The following is a 24,670-nucleotide window of genomic DNA, read 5'->3' as shown; positions in this document are numbered from 1 at the left end:
TTTGTACGATCCATTTGAACTTCTGAAGACCATGAAAGTTTTCCATACATTTTTATTTGAGTTAAAGGTCATAACATTCTGAATACAATTGGACTTACATTTCCATAAACATTACAAAACATTCAGTGGTCTCAATGACAATGAGCAAGGAAAGTAAGTGCAGGATTGGCATAGAATTCATTTCAGTAAGGCACTGTACATAAGAGGACACAGTGGAAACATTAACTCCACCTCATAAATTAGGTCAAGCATGATTAACACTGTATTAAAAGTCGATATCACCTGAGAAACAGTACAAAACAAAGACCAGAAAATAAATTAAATTCAATGAAGTCATTCTTCTTGTCACCTTCGGACATTGAATCCACAGGAGGTTGGTGGCACCTTAATTGGGGAGGACGGGCTCGTGGTAAGGGCTGGAGCGGAAAGGGTGGAATGGTATCAAACACATGGTTTGATGCCATTCCATTTGCTCCGTTCCAGACGTTATTATGAGCCCCAGACCAAAACAACTTAGTGGCAAGTGATGTTTTAGACCTGAACAGACATGTCAATCAAGACAAAGGTCAGAGTCAGCTCATCCTCTGTGGGCTGAGGGATGGGCCCCTCCATATCCTGGTGCTGAGGGCCTGCGGAGGAGGGGTGGTCAGCAGCAGTAGGGTCCAGCACTGGGGGGTCAAGGAGGCTGGTTGGGACATAGATGGAGTGAGGTGGCTCTTTGATGGTATCCTTACCAGGAATTTGTTTATGGGGACCGTCTGCTCCTTCACAGCTGTTACAGCCTGGGATGTTACAGACCGGAACCAGAGAAGGATGGCACATTAGGGGCTGGCTCTGGTCCCCTGCAGAACCCTGGTGAGGGAACACATCATGGCAACTGGCATGTGGCGGTGCTGTCTCTTCTACAGGGTACTTCAGGTGCTCCTCCACCTTGTGCTCATGGACATGCAGTTGGCCCATCGTCTCAGCCAGCTTGCTCAGCTCGTCTGCATCATCGGCATCCTGAACCTCTGGTCACTTCTGCCTGTGGAGGAGTTGATCCATGGAGTGTGGCAGTAGTCTTGTAGGCCTTACCTTCTGGAGGCTGGAGTTTTGGGACTGCTTCTGTGAGATGGGATTTTGGCGCTGCTGTGGTGTGAATGGAGATGGACTGGGGACCACTTATATCACTGCCAGCTAAGTTGGCTGCACTGCTACCTTCCTCAGGTGTGTTCCCTTTGATAAGTCGCCCCCGCGCTACAGGAGGTCCACCCAGTGGCATACTGAATATTGGTTTCTGCCTTATGGCAAGGTCTGGGTAATTCTGCTGCATCTCCAGGATAGACCTGTCATCGTTCAAGAATGCCCTGGGAGGTCTGATTCCTGGAGAGTGTGTCATATCAATGGACTGAACTTCCAGGTTGAGGGGTATCTCTCCATCATCCTGTTGCCTGCCTGGTGTGCTAGCGGTGAAAGGGTTCTCCTCGATTAAGTCCCCCTCATCGGTCTCCACTGGTCCTGGATCTACCAGAGAACAACCATTAGATAGACCCTTATCCTCATTCTCCTCCTCTTTTTGCATTTGTAAGGGCTCTGTTTCAGAGTCCTTTGCTGTCTCCTCGGCAGCCTTCTGGGTGTGAGGTAGTTGTGCAGCTCTCCTCTGTAGAATCTCCAGACACTCAGGCTGTGACCGCTGACCCATGAGCTCCAACAGGTACTCACACTCTGTTCGGGCCAGGAAAAGCTCAAAACCCATTTTCATGGCTGTTTCAGGGTCTGCATTGTTTGTGAGTCGGTACTCTGTGTCAGTCTCCAGATGATATCCTATTGTTTCAAGGATACTTTTCGTGGCACTCTTTGTCAGGACCGGCTGGATGCAGTAGACAAAGGGGCCAGTGAAAGTCTGAGTGGGAGATAAGAGTGTTAATTATGACAACTTAATTAAACTTAAGAACGTGATCACTACAGTATAGAGAACATCTGTACTTTAATCCTCTCAAGTTTCAAATCATGCTTAACTTTTTGACATTTCACAAGCCCAGCAAATAATATAGCCTCATACAGTTTACTTTCACTTCCTGATATGTGACAGCTGCACTTTTAAAATATGTGGCCTGTGATTAGAGATGGCGATTCAATGTAAAACCATAGTCATATATTATCCCTCTATTTATTTTTTACTCTGATAATACTAATTTGAACATGTGCATTAGGCTATCCTAGCCTAAGTCTATACAACTTCTCTTCACCCCACTTGCTTGGGTGCATTGCGCAAGATAAAAGCAGCCTAGGCCTAATTTGTCGAACTATGAATACCATACTATTTATATCTTTACCTTGATTATCTTGATTTCCTTCTTCCATGGGTAAAGAAACAGATTTACACAGAAAATCTCCAACACCTCTGTGGCTTTGATGAGCGCACTGAAGAATGTCCTACAATCTTTAAATCCTTGTTTTAGGCATTCAGATGCAGTAAGGTAGAAGTCAAAATTAGAAAATCTTTCTCCGGGGTCTGTCTCTAACAGCAAAACTCGTCTAGCTCCCCCAGTAACCTGTTTCTCTTGGCATAGTTTCAGGTTACCATTACTCCAAATCTGATCATAGTAATTTAGGTAATCGTCGAAAGCCTCTTTACGCGCTACAGGTGTTTGGTCACCGACACCGTCCTTCATGTTTGTTTTTTTGGTTGAAAAATACTGTTTAGCTAGGCTACACGCTTCTTATCGGATTTAGCAATAACATAGGAACTAGGAAGTATGACAAGAGTGGAAGTGAAAGAGACGGCACACTATTGATCTGACAGGCTAGTCAAGTAGGTAAAAATGTACAAAAATGCGGAATCATTACTGTTTCGCTACAGTTAGGCTACGGTGACATTAGATTTGCCCATGTATCAATGAAGTTTCTCCTTCAGTATCGGCTTTGTGTTGTTGCATTGCACGACTGACATCTAGAGGATACAATAGAACATTTCTGTTCTAGACATGCGTCTTCCAACAGATGGTGCTACAGGAAATAAAAATATATTATATTCTAGTCATGCCACAAACCTGCGATAATGCTGAAAAGGCTGTAGCAGTTCTTCTCTGTAATGCTAATTAATCATCTTCCAGTGTATCTCTCTTCATCAGTTAGTTTTTCTGTGCTGCTACAGGTGATAGATGTTACATGTCCCACCAAAAACAACATTCTCCCTGACAATGGGATAGAGAATGATGATAAACCCTTGAATTATGAATGCATAGTGGGATCTCCTCCCTCCCTTGGAACAGCCTGATTTAGAGAATGTTTCAGTTGAATAGTGATAATGTTAAAACAATTTTGCAATGGCATGGTGATTGTTCAGGCATTAAGGTGATTGGATACCTTGGAGACATCGCTGTAAAACACTATCTATGAGGTTCTATCACGGATGACGTCCGCCTGACCTATGGTAACCTCTCTCATCACCTCTAACTCGCTACAGAGACCAGAGCTGCTCCAGAGAGCTCTCTGCTTTGTCAGTCACACCAGGAAGGAAAACACAGTTTAAATGATTCCCCTCCTTAGTCAATAAGATCTGGGTGAGTGCAGTATTCACAAAGCCTCATAATGGACGCTGTGGACGTATTATCCAGAGTGCAGTGGCACTAGATGAAATTAGCTTTCTGCTGGCACGCCCTAATAGGAGCCTTGCACTGGGCAACGAGGGTAATTAGGAGCAGAGCAACGGCACAGACCATCTGCTCAGTTTGATTTACATTAGCTAGCTAGCCCACCATCCAAACACAACAGTCAGAGCAGATCAGAGTGGAATGAATGGCTGTCAACAGACAGGATGTCACAACATATTCCCATGCATTATACATAGCAGCATTGGATTGGGAAAACATTTAGGGAAACATTTTGCCAATGTAGATAATTGCGCTACACTGTTTCTGCACTTTTGGATGCTATACAAACACTCCTCATCCACAACTCCCTCCTCTATCATCCCTATGTTTATTAATAGTAATGCTCCTCCTCCTATTTCTATTACAGATACTACTCCTAGGTGTAGCCTACATGTAAAAAGGATACTCCTAGGTATAGCCTGCATGTAAAACATAATACTCCTAGGTGTAGCCTACATGTAAAACAGTATACTCCTAGGTGTAGTCTACATGTAAAACAGTATACTCCTAGGTGTAGTCTACATGTAAAACAGAATACTCCTAGGTGTAGCCTACATGTAAAACAGAATACTCCTAGGTGTAGCCTACATGTAAAACAGAATACTCCTAGGTGTAGCCTACATGTAAAACAGAATACTCCTAGGTGTAGCCTACATGTAAAACAGAATACTCCTAGGTGTAGCCTACATGTAAAACAGAATACTCCTAGATGTAGCCTAGATGTAAAACAGAATACTCCTAGGTGTAGCGTACATGTAAAACAGGATACTCCTAGGTGTAGCCTACATGTAAAACCGTATACTCCTAGGTGTAACCTACATGTAAAACCGGTTACTCCTAGGTGTAGCCTACATGTAAAACCGGATACTCCTAGGTGTAGCCTACATGTAAAACAGGAAGGCGATTTCAATGCCCAGAGTAGCAAAACCAGAACGAACAGTCACGCCGACTCAAATCATAGAGGTCAAATTTATTTACTTTCCTCAATATAAGAAATTAATAAAAGCTCTAATACAAAATATGGATATACGTTGATGACTGTGATTATAGGAAACAACAATCCTTGTCACACAGGACAGTTGTGTACAAAGTGGGACTTATAGGGAAACTATACGTTGGAAGTGTACATGTACAGTATTACACATCAGTTCACATTTATGTTGGACATGTACCTATTGTGCTACCAAAAGGAGGTAAACAACAAAGATGAAACAGCATGTAAGACCAGAGTTAACCGCATTGCAGTTTCACATCAACAGGTATTGGACTAGGTTTTCCAACACAGTTACAGTGCATTTCTACTGACTTGTAAAGGCAGGTAAAGTATATTTCTAGATGCCTCTGTGTGTGTCACAATGCTCACAATCTAATATGTTGTACTATTCACTGCATTGCACTTTTAGATTTCAGTTTATGAAACACAAGCCATCATTATTATCGTATAGCATCGCTAGATTTGCAGCAGCTACATAATAATAAGCATAAAGTAAATGCTCATTAACACAATTTTCAGCCCAAATATTGTTTTTTTTATAGGGCTTGACATGACAATTCTGACCACAAATAGACTATGTATTAACAAGTGCTGAGAACAGCATTTGGTTTTTAAAAGCCATTTAACAAACTCTCAAAGTCAAATCCATTAGATGAAGATCGGCACAAGAATGTAATGCAAGAAAATAACCTGTTGATCTCTAGTCTTTAGACGATTCTCTCTAGTGCAAAGCATCTGTGTTGTAGTACATCTACATTCTGGTGAATCTCACAAAAACTATTTAATAGTAGTCTTTCCACAGTTACACATATTATTGATAAAGCTATTCTAAATAAATACTCATCTCTTTATAACTTTTATCCACAATGCCAGCAATGCAATCATGCGACTAATTCATTTATAAAATATGATTTAAGGGTTCATCAGTGAGGATATCACTTCACAATAAGGGATTTGATAAATGAGGGAGACAATGAGAATGAGAGGGGGGCAGGAACAGAGATACCAAGTTCTGGGGCCAAATGCAAAGGTGACGGGGTCATTGACTCCACAAATACAGTTTTATATATCATCTGAGAGTGCTTTTTCTGGGGTTTCAATGATAAACATAGACTTATCTGAATAACTTAACAAAGTAACACAAGCCTTGAAAAATAATAAGCTATTTAGAAAAGGAAAGCTCTTGATTTGTTAATCAGTGTTGCAAGTTATTATGGCTGCAATGTTAAGCAGTCTAACAGTCTTAGACTTAGTGCTTGGCAGGCACAGTCATTTTTATACAATTTATACATGGATGATAGACATGTAGACTGAAGACAGTTTATCTGTACAATGAATACTCACAACCAAAAACAAAATACTGAATAATAATTTGGAAGCATTAAAAAGATTCCAGCATATTGAAAAATACAATGTGTATTGTATATTTATCATAATATCAAAGATGTCAGTACTAAAGTATAGTAAATCCCTTATCACAGTAAACTGTGCGCAAATATTATTTTTCCTTCCCACCAATTGTCAAATACCATTGTATCTCTGCTACAAGCTATATTGTACTTTGATGTTAGCTGGCGAATGGGTCAAGTTCATAGTAATTTCGCGTGTGAACACCTAAAAAAGCTCTTCCCAAAAGAGGAGTAATGAGAGAGAGAAGAGGAATGTGTGGCAGTGCACATTCAGAGACTGAAACAGAGCAGTTAGGATCTAAATGGACCTCAGCCCCCAGAGGGGAAACCTAATTATAGAGAATATACAGTATTTCCAGCTCATTAGAACGTGTTTATATCCAGAAACCATATAAAACCATATACCACAAAAATAATTTATTTCAAAAATACCTACATAGGGTTCCAAAAGGGTTCTTCGGCTGTCCCCATAGGCGAACCCTTCTTGGTTCTAGGTAGAACCCTTTTGGGTTCCATGTAGAACGCTCTGTGGAAAGGGTTCTACATGGAACCAAAAGTGTTCTACCTGGAACCAAAAAGGGTTCTTCAAAGATTATCTTATGGGGACAGCCAAAGAACCCTTTTAGGTTCTATTTTTTCTAAGAGTGTATAACACTGGGGTATATTTATCAGTTGAAATTACTGGACGTTTTACAGACTGTGGGAGTCCTAAAGTCAGCTAAATATAAATCAAATATTATTTGCATTAAGAAAATATTAATAAAACCATATGGATATGTTGTGAAGAAATGTGAAATTAGACATTCTTTCTATAGTGTTTTTTATCAAGAGCAATTCCATTTCAACACAACAAGAACCAACAGTACATACAGAATATCTATGTGAAACCACTTCAGGTTACCTCTAGTGTTTTTTTGTGCTAAAAACAGACTTTGATAATGCTTCCTAAATGCTTGAATGCCTCCTAAACTGAGACCAATGTACAGTATGAAGTGAATTCCCTCTGGACAGAAAGACCATACTCCCAGCCCCAGGTTACCAGTAGTAGCCCTGTGATTTCATGGCAGTGCCCCAGTAGTAAAGGGAGAGAGAGTGAGGAGTGGTGCGGGTAACATCTTGGGTTCGGGGGACACAGCTTATCCAAGAGGTAGGGAAGGAAAGAAAGACGCAGACTGAGTTCAGGTTCAACCCAAACTTTCAGCTTCGGTCCAGAAAGTCCCTCTCTTTTGATACTGCCTGTCATGCACAAAGGGACACTGGAAGAAGCAGAAGAGAGTTAAACTGTCCTACTCAGACTGGGATGGGTGTGTGTGTGGCTGTCTGCAGAAAGAGCATTGGAGCGGACTATCCCAGGCAGCTCTACAGGATCCTGTGTGTGACAACTCGGGCTCTCTGGGGACTATGGCTGTCCTCTGAGGGGTGTTTGAGCAGGTCCATGGGCATCAGAGGGATGGGCTGGTTCTGCCTGCTCACCACCACCTCGTATGGGGGCGCCTCATCCAGGGGGAATGCTGACAGGGAGATGGAGGATATTGGCTGCTGCCTGAGCTCGTGCAGTCTGATTGGGTAGTGGGAGGCGGCGGCGCTGCTGGCAGACACCCAAGAGGCTCCAGCACCAGCGGACGGCTCCTCCATCTCCAGGCTGGTGTAGGTGGCCTGCTGGTGGCCCTGCTGACAGGGGTCCGTGAGGGAGTATGGAGGGGGGTCATCTGTGGGGACATATATCTGTGTCGCACCTGGTCCCACACATTCATCATAGCTGAAATAAAGGAGAGTATATCAGGTAAATAGGTTTTAAAAGGCCTAAGGATATCTCCAACCTTCAAACAATGGTATACCAAGTGTTCATTTAGCCTATGCTGATGGACCTGGATTCTATGTTTGTAGTTAACAACATGAACTCAAACACAAAAGAAATGTTTAGCATAAGAAGAGAAAATAAATATGACATGACAGCTGTCCTGGCTGTTTGGTGACTAAACATCATAGAAATCTGAATGGTGGAACAGGCCTGTTAGAGAAGAGTATTGTCATCTACTGTGAGTTCTGTTCCTTTGTGGCGGCTGCTAGTCTTGGTTTGGTGCTTTCCATGGGAGAGCCTGCCAATGGACAATTATTTCAGCTCTCACGTAACCCACAATCCCACAGTGCACTGGAAGTCTGTCTAGCACATACCACCACCCTACTAGAGCTGACTGGGCTTTATAGAGGCCCTGTAACACAAAAGGAATAAGCGGAGAGAGAAAGAGAGAGAGAGGCAAAAATGGTGTCAGTCAGGCCGAATGGCTTGTATAACATTATGTGAGATACATTTGCCACGGACCATCGTCATATGTGTAAACCACTTGCTAAATCGCTCTCTACTACCCCGACACTGACCCCAGGGGATATCTGGGAATAGAGAAAATATAGCGGGATAATTTAATCTGTGGAATTATTAACAGTATCGGCCTCTCAGAGAGCCGGTGTGGGCAAGCAAGGCAAATGGCACTGTGGCTGTGGATTACTTAAGCCTGTCACCTCCGGGCTGGGTCGGGCGATACACTGAGAGATTTAATGAGAGAAGGCATTGGGAGCTGGAGTAAATGAGATCTTTATTAATGATAGACTGGATGAGAGTTCCACTTCCTCTGCACAGGGCTGGGAAAACAATATTTCCAGTAACAAGTTTAGCTAAGCTGAACAGTAGGAACATTCACAATTGCCCTCATATATCAGATGAGTCCAGCTATAGTGTATTGGATATACACTGAACACCTGCTCTTTTCATGACATAGACTGACCAGGTGAATCTAGGTATAAGCTATGATCCCTTATTGATGTCACCTGTTAAATCCACTTCGATCAGTGTATATGAAGGGGAGGAGACAATTTTTTTTAAAGTCTTGAGACAATTGAGACATTGATTGTGTATGTGTGCCATTTAGAGGGTGAATGGGCTAGACATAGGATCTAAGTGCCTTTGAACGGGGTATGGTAGTAGGTGCCAGGCGCACCGGTTTGAGTGTGTCAAGAACTGCAATGCTGCTGGGTTTTTCACGCTCAACAGTTTCCTGTGTGTATCAAGAATGGTCCACCACCCAAAGGACATCCAGCCAACTTGACACAACTGTGGGAAGCCTTGGAGTCAACATGGGCCAGCATCCCTGTGGAACACTTTCAACACCTTGTAGAGTCCATGCCCCGACGAATTGCGGCTGTCCTGAGGGCAAAAGGGGGTGCAACTCAATATTAGGAAGGTGTTCCTAATGTTTTGTACACTCAGTATATATTTTCTGCCACCACATTGCCCCATTCTGTTCTATACGTTATTCTGGATGGTTTCAAATGGGTTTGAGGTAAACGAAAGTATGTGAGCTACTCTTTATACAGAGTCTCATAAAGTCAGGTATCTGCTCCTCATAGAGACTCATACAGTCAGGTATCTGCTCCTCATAGAGACTCATACAGTCAGGTATCTGCTCCTCATAGAGACTCATACAGTCAGGTATCTGCTCCTCATAGAGACTCATACAGTCAGGTATCTGCTCCTCATAGAGACTCATACAGTCAGGTATCTGCTCCTCATAGAGACTCATACAGAGTCAGGTATCTGCTCCTCATAGAGACTCATACAGTCAGGTATCTGCTCCTCATAGAGACCATGCACAGTCAGGTATCTGCCCTCATAGAGACTCAGCAGTCAGGTATCTGCTCCTCATAGAGACTCATACAGTCAGGTATCTGCTCCTCATAGAGACTCATACAGTCAGGTATCTGCTCCTCATAGAGACTCATACAGAGTCAGGTAGCGGCTCCTCTCCTCTGCTGGTGCTCTGTGCTCAGTGGGACAGTAAAAGATGCTGTTCAGGAGCCTCAGTAATGACTGCTTGATTTCAAATGATCCGTGTAGCTGACTTACTCCCCGGCCTCTGCTCCCTCCACCCGCCATCACTGTGCTGCAGAGTGCTGCCTGTCTGCCTGCGTGCAGAGCTATTTTAGACTCCCGGCCGCACTCCGGCTCATTCAGACAGACTTAATGTCCCCAGAACACAGCAGGACAGAAAGATTTCACATGATCCGGGGTTACAGACAAAAACAGGACTTGCCATTAGCCGGTGCTATAGTGCAAAAATGGTTCATAAGTCCATTTGCTACGCAAGACTACAGTGGGCCATTAATTTGCCATACAGCAGTACAAATGCAGAGTGAAACCTGACGGACAACATTTTTTTTTCTTTTTTCTATTGTACTTGGATCGACACATTGAAAAATATTTGTTTACGATTGTGAGTAAAAAGGTGAGAGTGATCTTAGATACTTTATAAAAAAGGTGAGAGCATTTGAGATCCTTTGTAACTGTGTAACCAAAGAAAAAAAAAATGCACTCGTTTCCTCCCTCTGGCTCTGCATGTGTAACGCTCAATACTGTAGCATGCCATGTTATGTAATGACTGCATAACACAGCAACATTAAAGCAGTGGGCACAGAAACGCCAACTTACTATTGAGAGGTGATGACACAACTGGCAGTCAGTGGTGATACATAAAGTATCTCTCAACTACTTTTTTTTCTTATCTCAAATATTTTCTTCTGAGAGTTGAAGAGGAAGGTGATGCTAATAAGAAATGAGTAAACATTGCATTATCTTATTAGTTCAAATTCTCTCTGGTAACTTTCTGTTATCGAGTAGATTGTATTCCTTACTCTTATGCATCGTTGGTTACAGCTGTGCAGACAGCTGGGCAGTATCAGAACAAACTGACCAGGGGTCACCTGACTACTTGAAGTATCCTGATGTTGTGGGTAGAGAAGGGTTTGTTTTGCTAGTAATCACTGTCGAGCACTGGCACCCTTCAAAAGCACTAAATCAGGGGTTCCCAAACTTTTTGGGTCCGCGACCCTATTTTGACATTTAAAAAAAAGTGCGACCCCACCATGTAAAAAAAGTGATGGAATCAACGGCCAATGTTTACTTTTTTAATTAGTCTATTACAAATCAGTCTGACAGTATTTATGACAGTATTTAAATCTGAGGGAAGTATGGTTTGAAGTGACTAAAATGCATCAAAAAGGTATTGCGAAGTTCAGAAGATCATCAGGCAATAACTTTGTATGATCTTCTGTGTAGATGATGTTTTTTCCACCCCAGTCTTTAGTGCCTGGTCTTGTCCACTCTGTTCTAATGAGACCTGCGTGGCTTGTGGGCATCGTAGAGGGGAACAGAAGACCTGTATGTGTTCCTGATAGTCTTATCGTTCAGTGATAATATTTTGTAGTTTAAACCGTTCAAAAGATAGAGCGACATTTGTAGGAAGAAAACAGAAACCGCTCTGTTTATTACAACCGCATCTAACAACTACCAGAGGTTACTGACGTAACCGCGGTTCTATGAACCAAGTGCTTTTTTATCCAGTTTCTCTTGCAACCCCATTTTCAATCAGGCGACCCCATGGGGTCGCGACCCCTAGTTTGGGAAACGCTGCACTAAATACTGTACATAACACCCACATATCTCTTAACCTTTCTAACCCATACTGTTAGTCAGCTCCAGTCAGAAGGAATATCAAGTTATCAGCTGTTGCCCCGGTTACTTTCAGCAGTTCTTTTTTCCTACTAGTTGTCATGAATAAATTATGACCACGCTGATCCAGGAAAGAGAGTGAGAGTCTCAGTTTGCAGAAGTGTGTGTGTGTGTGTGTGTGTGTTTACGTGTGTCTGATATTCATCACACAGCTCAGCAATGTTTTTAATCCCTTCAGGGTGCAACAAACTACCAGCTCCACATAAACATTGAAAATAGGACTTTTCTCTTTAAATAAACATGCTGATACAGACGTTTGTCGAGAGTCACTCCAGAATGTGTTTGCCAGGTATGGTAGCGCTGTGGACACCTGAGGGCCTAGCTCTTTTCATGCCCGGGTTTCATGAGTGTTACACCAAGCTGAGAATCCCCCCTCTGATTCGGGTGAGAATGTTTTGCACGTTGCAGTCGCCCCCCTTGTGGGAACTATAAGTCACCTAGGATGCTAACACAATGTGTTGCATCCTAAAAACAATTCATTTTTAGCTAGCAATGTCGGATATAACACCGCTACAGCCTAGCCCTGTTTAGATTTGGTCTAATCAATCCTGCAGTCTACTGCTGTTTGTAATAATCTACATGCTGTATGGGGCGGCAGGTAAACTAGCGGTTAAGTACATTGGCCCAGTAATCGAAAGGTCGCTGGTTCGAATCCCCGAGCTGACTAGGTGAAAATCTGGCGATGTGCCCTTGAGCAAGGCACTTAACCCTAATTGCCCCTGTAAGTCGCTCTGGTAAATGTATGTTTGCATACACATTAATTTCCCTGAGCACAGCTGTATAATTTGTAATCTGGGCATAATTTGTCATAGGATGAAACTACAGTATGGAGAACCATGGGACTTCTACAGAAAACTTGCGGTGCATATGACACAGAATGTGTTACTTTCCAATGCCTAGAGAGGCATTCACAACTATGATGCAGGTGCGTTAGGCGGTCGAAAAGTTTAAAGTAAAACGCAATACTATATAAATCTTTATGGGTATACAATGTACTCCAAAGCCCAAGGAGAGGTGTGGGTCACTAGAGGGAGGACCTCTGGCTTCTAGCCTGTGGCTCTGGAGAGATGACAGCATTGACTGGAGCATATGGCCCGGTCTGTCCACTGCACTGCGGGGCTGGCACAGGGAGCTCACTCTTTCAGCTCCCTGGCACTGTCAGAGGCCCATGCCTGTAGAGCTACGGACAAGAGCAACAGTGTGTGGTTATGATTGTGATGTGCATACATTATTGTGCATATACCTGTAGATGTTAGTGTGAGTGTGTGAATGCATGCGTGTGTGTTTAGATTAGTGAAAAAAAACTCAGTGTACAAAACATGTTCACCTGCTCTTTCTATGACATAGACTGACCAGGAGAATCCAGGTGAAAGCTATGATCCCTTATTGATGTCACTTGTTAAATCCACTTCAATCAGTGTAGATGAAGGGGTAGGAGACAGGTTAAAGAAGGATTTTTAAGCCTTGAGACAATTGAGACATGGATTGTGTATGTGTGTCATTCAGAGGGTGAATGGGCCAGACAAAAGATTTAAGTGCCTTTCAATAGGAGATGGTAGTAGGTGCCAGGCGCACCGGTTTGAGTCAAGAACTGCAACACTGCTGGGTTTTTCACGCTCAACAGTTTCCCGTGTGTATCAAAAATGGACCACCATCCAAAGGACATCTAGCCAACTTGACACAACTGTGGGACGCATTAGAGTCAACATGTGCCAGCATCCCTGTGGAATGTTTTCGACACCTTATAGAGTCCATGCTCTGACGAACCGAGTCTGTTCTGAGGGCAAAAGGGGGGAGGGGGGCAACTCAATATTATGAAGGTGTTCTTAATGTTTTGTACACTCAGTGTATATGTAAATAATGTAACAGTGTGGTGTGTGTGTGCGTGTGTATATTTGTGCTGGGATGTGCCCAGTTCTCCCTCTGCGGAAGCAAGTCCCTTCACAGGCTCCACAGGTGAGCTGTTGATCTAGGTGGTGTAAGCTCTGTGGTTTCCCTGAGCCATCTGTGGCCATGGCAGCACTGCCCTGCATCACATGCCTTTCCCTCTATCCACTCCACCCCACTGCCTCCTATCCCTGACTATGCACACAATGTACACTTCAAAACATACTCTCTCTTTCATCCTCTCCAATGCACTGGTCCTCGGCCAACAGACTTAGATATCTCTGTTTTGCACTGGATATTTTCCCTGATCTAAATCTACCTCAATCTATGACACATTTGAGCCTAAATTCAGGCATAAGAAAACATTATTGTGGTGTGGTTTCCCACGTTAATTGGCACAGCAGCGAAGAAGACATCGTTTGAGAAGACGTAGTTTGGGAGTGATAAAAGCACATTAGGCCCCAGACAGGAATCGTGCCTCTGTTAATATGAGGAGTGATTTCCCTCCCTCCACAGCGTAACAGAGATGGATGGAGGCTATGAGAGGCAGAGGCATTGACAGAGTGGCTTGTTCAACGCCAACACCCAAGCCAACCACCACTAACCCCATCTAACAGTGGAGCCTAACATCTAAACCAATAATAACACAAGCTCTCTAAAGGCTTGAAAACACAAGCACTACATGACAATTAGCCAATTAGAAGCTAGTAATCCTGTCTGGTCTTATCATCAAATATGTTGTGTTAGCGTAGGACTTTCTTAGATGTAGCCATGACACTGCAAAGATCAATACCGTTGTTGACAATTTGTTGCATCTGTTGATCATTAGCATGTGTCTCATTAAAGGACAAGCTCTGACTATCAACAACCAGGTGTTGGTATTTAGCGCAGAACAAAGACTTGTGTTTTTCATGTTAAGAGACACGATTGGCTAAACCTCCTCTTCCTCTTCCTCTCATTCGTGCCCACTCAGTCTCTCTCTTGTAAGCCTTGTTTATACCTGGCGTTAACATGCATCCTGTCCTGATCTTGCCCACATTCTGATTGTATTTCAGATATGTATCTACACATGGTATTTAAATGTGTCTCTTATCCATCCACTGTATCCACATGCTGAACAGATTTCTTGGTCCCTCCCTGTATGCAAATTATTTGACAGACATTATTTGAAAATAATATTTATTTATTTTAAGACACATATTGATGTCATAAGTCAATGGTGCCACCTGACTGATGATTTTAGAAGGTAGGATAATGATTATTTAAATGGTTTCACTGTCCAGATCCATCTACACTAAGATATCGAGACACAATGCGTGCCTGACTACCTCCTGAGTTGGTCAGGAAGACCTGTTCACAATCTGATCACGATCCGTCTTTTAATATTCTACACCTGTCTAAAAATGTGGGCACAATCAGAATGTGGACAAGATCAGGACAAAAGACACATGTTAGAACCAGTTATAAATGGGGCTTCAGCCTACGTTTGCATATGTAACCTACAGGTTTATCTGATGGAAAAGGCCAGTGACTAAAAGAGGCAGGACATTACTATCTATACAGAAATTGAGCAGATTGATATATCGCCAAACTGAATTACACACTATTCAGTGACATTAATAGCCCTGTCTATGGCAGTAATATTCCATATTTTTCATAATTTGTTGTTGAACAGGAAAGGGCCTGATGTTTCAGATGGCTCCTCTGGAGGGAGAGGTAATTTCACCCTCTTTAGAGGCCCCTCACAGGGCCATACACAGGGGCTGCCACACTAATGGAACTGTCATATAAATGTAAATAACTTTGTGATTCTGTGAAACAAACCTTGAAGGGCAAGCAGGCAGAATTGAGCCGGATAACCAAACACACACACACACACACACACACACACACACACACACACACACACACACACACACACACACACACACACACACACACACACACACACACACACACACACACACACACACACAAACGGAGTCTAGCGGTTAGGAGCGTTGGGCCAGTAACCGAAAGGTCGTTTGGTCAAATCCCTCACCGACTAGGGGAAAAATCTGTCTATGTGCCTTTGAGCAAGGCACTTAACCCTAATTGTTCCAGGGTCGCCGTCAATAATGACTGACCCATGCTCTAACCCCACTCTCCGAGGGTGTCTCAGTGTGATATGCAAAAAACACATTTCCAATTCACAAATAGGACAAATGTAAGCACCCACCTAATTATCTTATCTCATCTTTATACCTGAGGGAGGGGAGGGGAAGGTGGGTGGCTTCAAACCAAACCCACAGTCAGTCCATCTAGTTACAGAAAGGTTGCATTTCCTTTCAGGTTTGTTTTCTATCTTAATTCTGAAATACATGGGGTAATTCCTAGATAGTGAAATCACCAGGAGCTGTTTAGGATGTAATCACAGCCCAGTAGTCAGTAAACAGGTGTAGTGTCAGCCAGGGATCAGAGTGGAGATGATGTGGTGGAGGCTGGCAGGATGTCTAGACCTGCAGATTGAGCCTGTGGAGGTTTAGAGGACTGTCAGGATTAAGCCTCCTCCTCCTCCTCCTATGTAATCCAATCACAGTGAGGAAAGAGTGCATTAACTGGACTCTGAACCTAAACAGGGAATAAAGAACTGCTGCTCCGTAGCCTACCCTCTCTCTGTGAGGAAACAACTTTTTTTCTTCTTTTTTTTAATCAGGGAGTCATACTGCGACCAAGGTCTCTTTTACTGATGATCCCTGAATTACATAAATTACAGAAAATACACACATCAAAATACAAATACAAAATGCAAGCAGAAAGAAAGAAAGAAAAACACAGTCATAAAAAACAAACACATTCATCAGTAATAAGGTCCTCAATCAGCTTTCTGAATTGCCCTAGAGGCACCAAAACATCAAATTTAAGAACATTTTGATGATTGTTCCACAAATAAGGTGCAAGAAAACTAAAAGCTGATTTATCTAACTCAGTAGAGACCAAAGGAATTTCCAGAGTTAGCCATCCCTGAGACCGGGTGTCTAAGGTTTAGTAATCATGTTAGCTACAGTGGGAGTTTTTATAAAAGGGCTTTATACCTGAAAAATAGCAATGTATCAACCTACATGACATCAAAGAGGGCCAACCAACTTTCTGGTAGAGAATGCAGTGATGAGTACTAAAACCGTCCCCGTATTAAAGCGCAGTGCGCTATGATAAACTACATCTAACAGCTTTAATGAAGTGGCAGCTCTGTTCATATAGATGATGTCATCATAGTCTATGATAGGAACATCAACTGAATAATCTGCTTTCCACTATATAGCGAGAGGCATTACCTATTTTATTTATAGAAGAAGCCCATTTTTATTCTCAGCTTCTTAACTAACTCATCATAATGCTTTTTAAAAGACAGCTTTTCATCTATCCAGATGCCCAGATATTTGTAAGCAGGGACATGATCAATATGGACACCATCCAAAGTACATATGTTTAAATCATCAGAGTTCTTTTTATACACTCTTGAGAAAAACATTTACTTAGTTTTACCTGCATTCAATACTAATTTCAGGTCAATAAAGTTTTTCTGTAATACAATGAAGGCAGACTGTAGTTCAGATAGAGCCTGGTCAACCGTGGGGGTAATAGCATACACAACAGTATCATCGGTATACAATTGCAGGTTACAATTTTTCAATATTGTTAATGTAAAAAGTACAGGACACAGAATTGACACCTGCGGGATACCTTTCATTATGTCCAGAAAACCTGATTTAACACCATCAGTAGATATACATTGAGTTCTATCTGTCAAGTAATTTTTAAACCAACTGTCAAGACTGGTGCTCAGGTGGAGCTTGCTTCCATTTTGTTACACAAACCTAAGGTGATCCTCTCCTCTCATTGAGAGAGGTAGTGAGAAACAGAGTATATTGTACCATGTATTACACTCAATGTATTCTAGATTGTATTCAATACTCTCATTTCTTTAACCTTCTTTTATCAGCTGGCATCAACACTTCATGAGTGTCTTTAGAAAGGATGCCAGACCAAACTGCAAGAGAGAGGAATATGGCTGAATTATTAAAGACGCCAATTAGCTGGGCTGCCATTTAGATCAAACACACCGGGTGTCTTTCACTGCAAAGCAGTGGCATTTACCTAGCAGCACCAGAGGCTTGTTCAGGGAGCGAAGCAGGCTGCGTGCTGGGCGGAGAGTTTAGAGTGTGAGGCGGTGCATCCAGCCATGAAAGAGTTGAGCTGTGCAACAGTGCTCTAATGAACGACTTGACACAACAGCATGGTTCAACTCAACCTCAGAGAGGTTACCGAGGCCAGACCTGAATTGTAAGGCTGGTGTGTAAATGGAGTCTTTTTTTCCCTCTCTTCCTCTTCCTCTCTTTTTCTTCCCCTCTTTATCTTATCTCTCCTACTCTTTCTGTCTCCTTACTGTATGTCTACAAAGGCTACACTAGGAGGGTAGAGGGCAGCCATCTTGGCAAGTTGAAACTAAAAAGGCTTTCAAAAGCATCTTCAAGCACAATCCCCAGTCCGTTCACTGTTGATAAGGTGAGCATGGCTTACAGCAAAGTTATGATATATACAGTATCATTTAGCAGACGCTTTTATCCAAAATGACTGAGTCATGCGTGCATACATTTTACATACGGGTGGTCCCGGGAATTGAACCCACTATCCTGGCGTTGCAAGCGCTGTGCTCTACTAACTGAGCTAGAGAACCACAGTTATTGCATGGAAACTGGAATGCAAATGAAATGCATATTGAATATATTCCAAAACCCTTTACATTTCAATCATATAACCATAAGAGTGCACTAAGTACAGAAAGCCCATCATAGGAACTATGGCTCTCCACTATGGTGGATGATAATGTGATCTTTAGATTGATTAGAGAGCTCTTAACCACTTCTCACATCTACTCCTTACTACAGCTCTCCATTCCCCAGCCCATCCCTCCATTCCATTACCTTGTCCCTTCACAATGGTCCTGCTTCATTATCATAGCCAGATCCTATCAAACACACACACGCACGCACACACACACACACACACACACACGCACGCATGCACGCACACGCACACACACATCCTGGGAATCACCCAGAGGTAACCATCCAGAAAAATAGTGGTGATCATTACTCATCCATCATTTATCATAATGTATGAAGATAACAGCAAATGGACCATCATAAAACTCCCTTTATCTAGCCATTTTGGTGACCACAGGAATGAAGATGATCATAATGCCGTAATACATGAATACAGTAGAGTTAAATGACTTACTGAGGCGGGGAGTCTGGATACATCACATTGACTTGTGATAGAGTCTCCACGTAGGAGTCAAAGTCAAACGCTGGAGGGAACTCCTCGATACACGTCGACCTCAGCTCCCCAATGGAGCCACCATACGAAAAGCCATCCGGAGCTGTGGAGAGGCAGGGCAGTCTAATACAACACTAACGAACACAATAGCTTTTTTCTCAGTGAACTACAGCACACAGTCAGGATTGTAAATATTCTCTGTGTTCAGTTCAACTGAATTATATATCTCATGGTTTAGGGATCCTACTTTGAACTGAATAAGCAGATTTACAGTAAATATTTCTTTTAGCAGTCTATCTCTCTCATCTGCACTGTTTTTACACTGGAGCAGTCAGAATCTTTTATGAAACATAAAGGCTAAGAGCATGTGGCTCCTTGAAGATAGAGGGGCTGTGATTGAAGCCAGTGTGATATAATCTGGGTATATCAGCCTTTGGCCAGGCAGAGGGAGATTGGGGCCGCGTCCTCATACAAAGGATGCTCTTTGAGCTTTTTGTGCTTCTCTGTGTGGACTGACAATGGGACCCAGTCCACTGGGCCAAGTGGCCTTCCACAGACACGGCTTTGGCTGTGTGTGTGTGTGTGTGTGTGTGATTCAGTTTGGCGCAATATTTTGTTTTTTTCCCATTCTGTTATCAACCCCACAGGCAGAGTGTGGTCCCTTTATATGAGGTTTCAGGAGAAGAGCACTGGTTGGTGTAAATGCCAGCTCTGGAGAATGCCAAATGTGGCATATTAATGCCATGTGGGTGAAATGTGTTCATAGAAGACTGAACTGGATATCTTCTATTGATTCAGCTCTGGGAAAAGTAGCATGGAAAATGCATGGCCATACATTTTGTCCCAGTGATTTGTAAATAAGACCTATGAAACCGCTAGTAACTGAAAACCAATAAACTAAAGCTTATAAATGAACTGGCCTCTAACACAACCCCTGGCCTCATTGATGGACAGCTCTCTGTAACTCACCGTAGCTGGCCCGAAGGTGGGGGTTGCGCAGACGGCTGTCTTTGCGCAGACTGCCCACAATGATGGTAACGCAGGAAAGGAAGAGCACCAGGCCGATGACGATGCCAGCCACCACCAGCGGTGACACCAGCAGGCTGGCCTCGCTGCCCCCATCACGGCAGTCTGGGTACTCATGGGCACTGCTCTGGTTCGAGCTCACTGCACAGTTCACACACCACAGGTGGGGCACAGCCACAGAAGAGAGAAAGCAGAGTACAATGGAATAAAAGGGGGACAGTGTGGAGAGGAGGGGGGGGGGGAGGGAGAGAGGGAGGTGATGGAGAGGAGAGTGGCGAGAGGATGAGAGAAGGTGGAGAGAGAAAAAACATACACAGGTTCATTATTTTGTTGGTTGTAAAGCAGAAATTCAAATCCTTTGTGGCAATGTCAATGTGAGACGTTGCCTCCATGACCCTATGGAGAGAAACATGTAAGCTGATATTTCTCATCATACACATACCTCTCTGTGGACCGCATGTCAGGAACACTCCCAAGATTTTCATTCCTCAGCGGAGGAATGGATTCCCAAGTCTGCAGTGTTTAATATTTAATCCTCAACCCGTTAGAATTTTTAAATACCCGGGGTGGAACTATTTCATGTCAGCTCAGGAGGCAGAAAACCCAACTTCAGCCATAAGTGGCTCTTCTCAAATCCCCTTCACCCTTTTCATCAGAACCAGAGAGAAACCAAAATAAGAGCAAACAACATAAATACAAATGTACTCAAATAACACCACATAGATAATGACACAGACAGATTCAATATCCAAGTGCAGGCTGAGATAATACGAGCTGCCGTGTTAACTTTGCCACGTCTGGCCTCTGAAAATCTTTTTGGGTGCCCATCAACAGGAGACAAGAAATCTAATCAATTTATTTATGAGGAGGCCGTTGTCTAAATGCTAATCAAATTAGTCTCTGTTCATCTCTTCCTTGCTGAGGAATTCCTGCCATAATTGAGGTTATAAAATATTTGTGTTGATCATAATCAATGTTAATCTTTTAATCAACATTGAGCATTGTGTGTTGATTTGAAGACCTAGCAGAGTAGTCTACTGCTTCATGCTATTTATGTGTTGGCATAGCTGCCTGCATCCCTGCAGTGCCCACCCAGCAAACTGGGAACATTCCCACAACATTATATTCCCATTAAGTTCTAGTTTGGGTTTTATCTAACATTAGGATGATAACATCTCAAAAACATTCAAATACAGTTTTTATTTTATTTTATATCCTTCAAATGTTCTCCTAACATTCACTAAAATGTTGTGCACAAAATCTGTAACAGCCGCCACAGAACATTACCCTAAGGTTCTTATTAGGTTTCCAGGTAATGTAATAACAACATTTGTTCTGGGAACGTTCTTGCAACATCAGGTGACTGTTTTATACAAACATTGTATAATCATCAGCACAACTGGACAGTTTTTGTGTTATTAGAACTTTTGGGGCAACCTATTGAATGTTCGGGGCATCCTGATTGGCTAGTGGGCACATTGACATCACTGCAATGATGGCATCAAAACAAGGGACTACTTGCTGCTCCTCTCCTGTTGCTTTGGGAGTGAACTAGTTATGCAAATATAATGATTCCACAGGCTGTGCCTTACACTACAGAACCATAAATGAACAGATTTATTGAATTGATTAATACATTGATTGATTGGGGGAAATTCCAGCCTAGGGTTTCTCCTCCTAATTGAGAGGAGAGGTGAAGTTATCCTACCGGTAATACACTACCGTTCAAAAGTTTGGGGTCACCTAGAAATGTCCTTGTTTTCGAAAGAAAAGCAATTTTTCTGACCATTAAAATAACATCAAATTGAGCAGAAATACAGTGTAGACATTGTTCATGTTGTAAATGGCTATTGTAGCTGGAAACAGCAGATTTTTTATGGAATATCTACATAGGCGTACAGAGGCCCATTATCAGCAACCATCAGTCCTGTGTTCCAATGGCACGTTGTGTTTGCTAATCCAAGTTTATCATTTTAAAAGGCTAATTGATCATTAGAAAACCATTTTGCAATTATGTTAGTACAGCTGTAAACTGTTGTGCTGATTAAAGAAGCAATAAAACTGGCCTTCTTGAGACTAGTTGAGTATCTGGAGCATCAGCAATTGTGGGTTCGATTACAGGCTCAAAATGGCCAGAAACAAATAACTTCCTTCTGAAACTCGTCAGTCAATTCTTGTTATGAGAAATGAAGGCTATTCCATACAAGAAATTACCAAGAAACGGAAGATCTCGTACAATGCTGTGTACTACTCCCTTCACAGAACAGCGCAAACGGGCTCTAACCAGAATAGAAAGAGGAGTGGGAGGCCCCGGTGCACAACTGATCAAGAGGACAAATACTTTAGAGTGTCTAGTTTGAGAAACAGACGCCTCACAGGTCCTCAACTGGCAGCTTCATTAAATAGTACCCGCAAAACACCAGTCTCAACATCAACAGTGAAGAGGCGACTCCGGGATGCTGACCTTCTAGGCAGAGTTGCAAAGAAAAAGTCCAGTGTTCTTTTGCCCATCTTAATCTTTTATTTTTATTGGCCAGTCTGAGATATGGCTTTTTCTTTGCAACTCTGCCTAGGTCAGCATCCTGGAGTCGCCTCTTCACTGTTGACGTTGAGACTGGTGTTTTGCGGGTACTATTTAATGAAGCTGCCAGTTGAGGACCTGTGAGGCGTCTGTTTCTCAAGCTCGACACTCTAATGTATTTGTCCTCTTGCTCAGTTGTGCACTGGGGCCTCCAACTCCTCTTTCTATTTTGGTTAGAGCCAGTTTGCGCTGTTCTGTGAAGGGAGTAGTACACAGTGTTGTATGAGAGCTTCAGTTTCTTTACAATTTCTCGCCTTCATTTCTCAGAACAAGAATAGACTGATGAGTTTCAGAAGAAAGTTATTTGTTTCTGGCCATTTTGAGCCTGTAATCGAACCCACAATTGCTGATTCTCCAGATACTCAACTAGTCTCAAGAAGGCCAGTTTTATTGCTTATTTAATCAGCACAACAGTTTTCAGCTGTGCTAACATAATTGCAAAAGGGTTTTCTAATGATCAATTAGCCTTTTAAAATGATCAACTTGGATTAGCAAATACAACGTGCTATTGGAACACAGGACTGATGGTTGCTGATAATGGACCTCTGTACGCCAATGTAGATATTCCATAAATTTCCAGCTACAATAGCCATTCACAACATTAACAATGTCTACACTGTATTTGTGATCAATTTTATGTTCTTTTAATGGACAAAAAAATTGCTTTTCTTTCGAAAACAAGGACATTTCTAAGTGACCCCAAACTTTTCAACGGTAGTGTACATATACAGTATCTGTGGTGTGTCAAAATAAAGTCCAGAGTCTTCCATTAATACCGATCTGTAACACCTCTGAGGTCAGTGTTAATCCAGAGAAAGGTCTGAAGGCAATAAAGGGCGATATCCCAGTGTAGGTTAATGGGATTATTCTACAGGGCAACTCATTATGGTTATATATGATTCACGGGACTGCTTACACAATGCTTTCTCAGGACTTTCCCCTGAGCTGATGCTTTATAAAGATTGATTTCATCTAAAAGAAGGTGGCAGGGAAAATAAATGAGCAGAGATTAGAGACATCAAAATCAATCACTAGATCAGTGATGCATTGAAATAGCATACTCTTGAATAATAACTGTATTATTTGATATGATGTCTGATTGAGAGAGAGGGTGAGAGAGAAAAAGAGTGATATATATATATATATATATATATATACAGCCTGATATTTCTAAAGGCATCAAGTCAAAGACTCACTCAGAAAAAAAAGACAACTCTTGTTGTGTATCAAGCATCTGAGCATGGTTAGCATCATTCTTAATTTAGCATGATTCTTCACTGCCCAAAACAGAGATGCTAATTAGTCTTTGCTCTGTCATTAAGAGGCCTTTTAGACACATCATTAGAGCAAACTTCCGCTGTTGCGCTTCATGAATCTCACATACTGGAGAGGGCCAAGACTGTGCCAAATAGATTATATTTTGTTGTTTAAGTAATTCACCTGCTAAACTCCTAGTTGACACCATGTACCTACCAATTGGTAGTAGTTATTAGTAGTCCTCATACAGTATGTGCTGAATTCAGCAGCATGGGTTCAGTAAGTGATGCATTTTGTAGTGGCTGTAGAGTAAGGACATCTCTGAGAGCACCAGCAGCAGCAGAGCGCCACATGGCCATGTCTCCAGGGCCCAGTGCTGTAGCCAATGCACCATGGATGCCTTGGGTCATCCAGCTGGCTGTGCTTCACATTGGGAGACACGTCTGGGACGTCATATTGCCCATGTGCATGAAACAGGATGTGCTGTGGAGGCTTCGCCAGAGAATGTCCTATGTGAAGCTGTATGTTTGTATGTGTGTGTGAGAGAGAGAGAGAGAGAGAGAGAGAGAGAGAGAGAGAGAGAGAGAGAGAGAGAGAGAGAGAGAGAGAGAGAGAGAGAGAGAGAGAGAGAGAGAGAGAGAGAGAGAGAGAGAGAGAGAGAGAGAGAAAGAAAGAAAGAAAGAAAGTGAGCAAATGTGTACGTACATGCGCGTGTCTGCTGTTGAGCTGAGTGAATGGCATATTGTCAGGGCCTGGGTCTATCGAGCACTTTGAATGTGTTTGATTGCTGCTCCTCCATGCATAAGTAAGTGGTGCTGACCTTCTCCAAACCTGCCCTTGGGCCTGTGAAACAGGACCTCACAGAGCACACAGCCAGCCCACTCGATGCAGAGGGTCACACCAGGCCAGAACACCAGGACCATGTACTGTATATAATCAATGTACCCTCTCCTCCTCACTCTCTTAATCTCTTTCTCTAACATATTTTTATGATAGTAC

At 42.6% G+C, this 24,670-nt stretch overlaps 2 protein-coding genes across 4 annotated transcripts in view; both read right to left on the bottom strand.

The window, feature by feature from the left end:
- Positions 1-34: 34 nt before the first annotated feature.
- Positions 35-2,905, bottom strand: LOC121548432. Its single transcript, XM_041859866.2, is given in 3 exon segments — positions 35-1,006; positions 1,008-1,882; positions 2,316-2,905. Coding segments are annotated over 3 exon segments (1,689 nt in total). The 5' UTR covers positions 2,655-2,905; the 3' UTR covers positions 35-531.
- Positions 2,906-6,844: 3,939 nt separating this feature from the next.
- LOC123482426 (protein BEAN1-like) overlaps positions 6,845-24,670 on the bottom strand; it is a 44,877-nt gene continuing 27,051 nt past the window's right edge. For all 3 annotated transcript variants that reach the window (XM_045210009.1, XM_045210010.1, XM_045210011.1), the window contains exons 4-6: positions 19,777-19,974; positions 18,769-18,910; positions 6,845-7,797 (exon numbers count right to left, since the gene is read on the bottom strand). In XM_045210009.1, the coding sequence (XP_045065944.1) occupies positions 7,398-7,797; positions 18,769-18,910; positions 19,777-19,974 (740 nt within the window). In that variant the 3' untranslated portion in view covers positions 6,845-7,397. The remainder of the gene's footprint in view (positions 7,798-18,768; positions 18,911-19,776; positions 19,975-24,670) is intronic.

The sequence above is a fragment of the Coregonus clupeaformis genome, chromosome 32 (assembly GCF_020615455.1).
Source record: "Coregonus clupeaformis isolate EN_2021a chromosome 32, ASM2061545v1, whole genome shotgun sequence".
Lineage (NCBI taxonomy): Eukaryota > Metazoa > Chordata > Actinopteri > Salmoniformes > Salmonidae > Coregonus > Coregonus clupeaformis.
The sequence above is the reverse complement of the archived record's forward strand: the minus strand, read 5'-3'. Positions and strand labels throughout refer to the sequence as shown.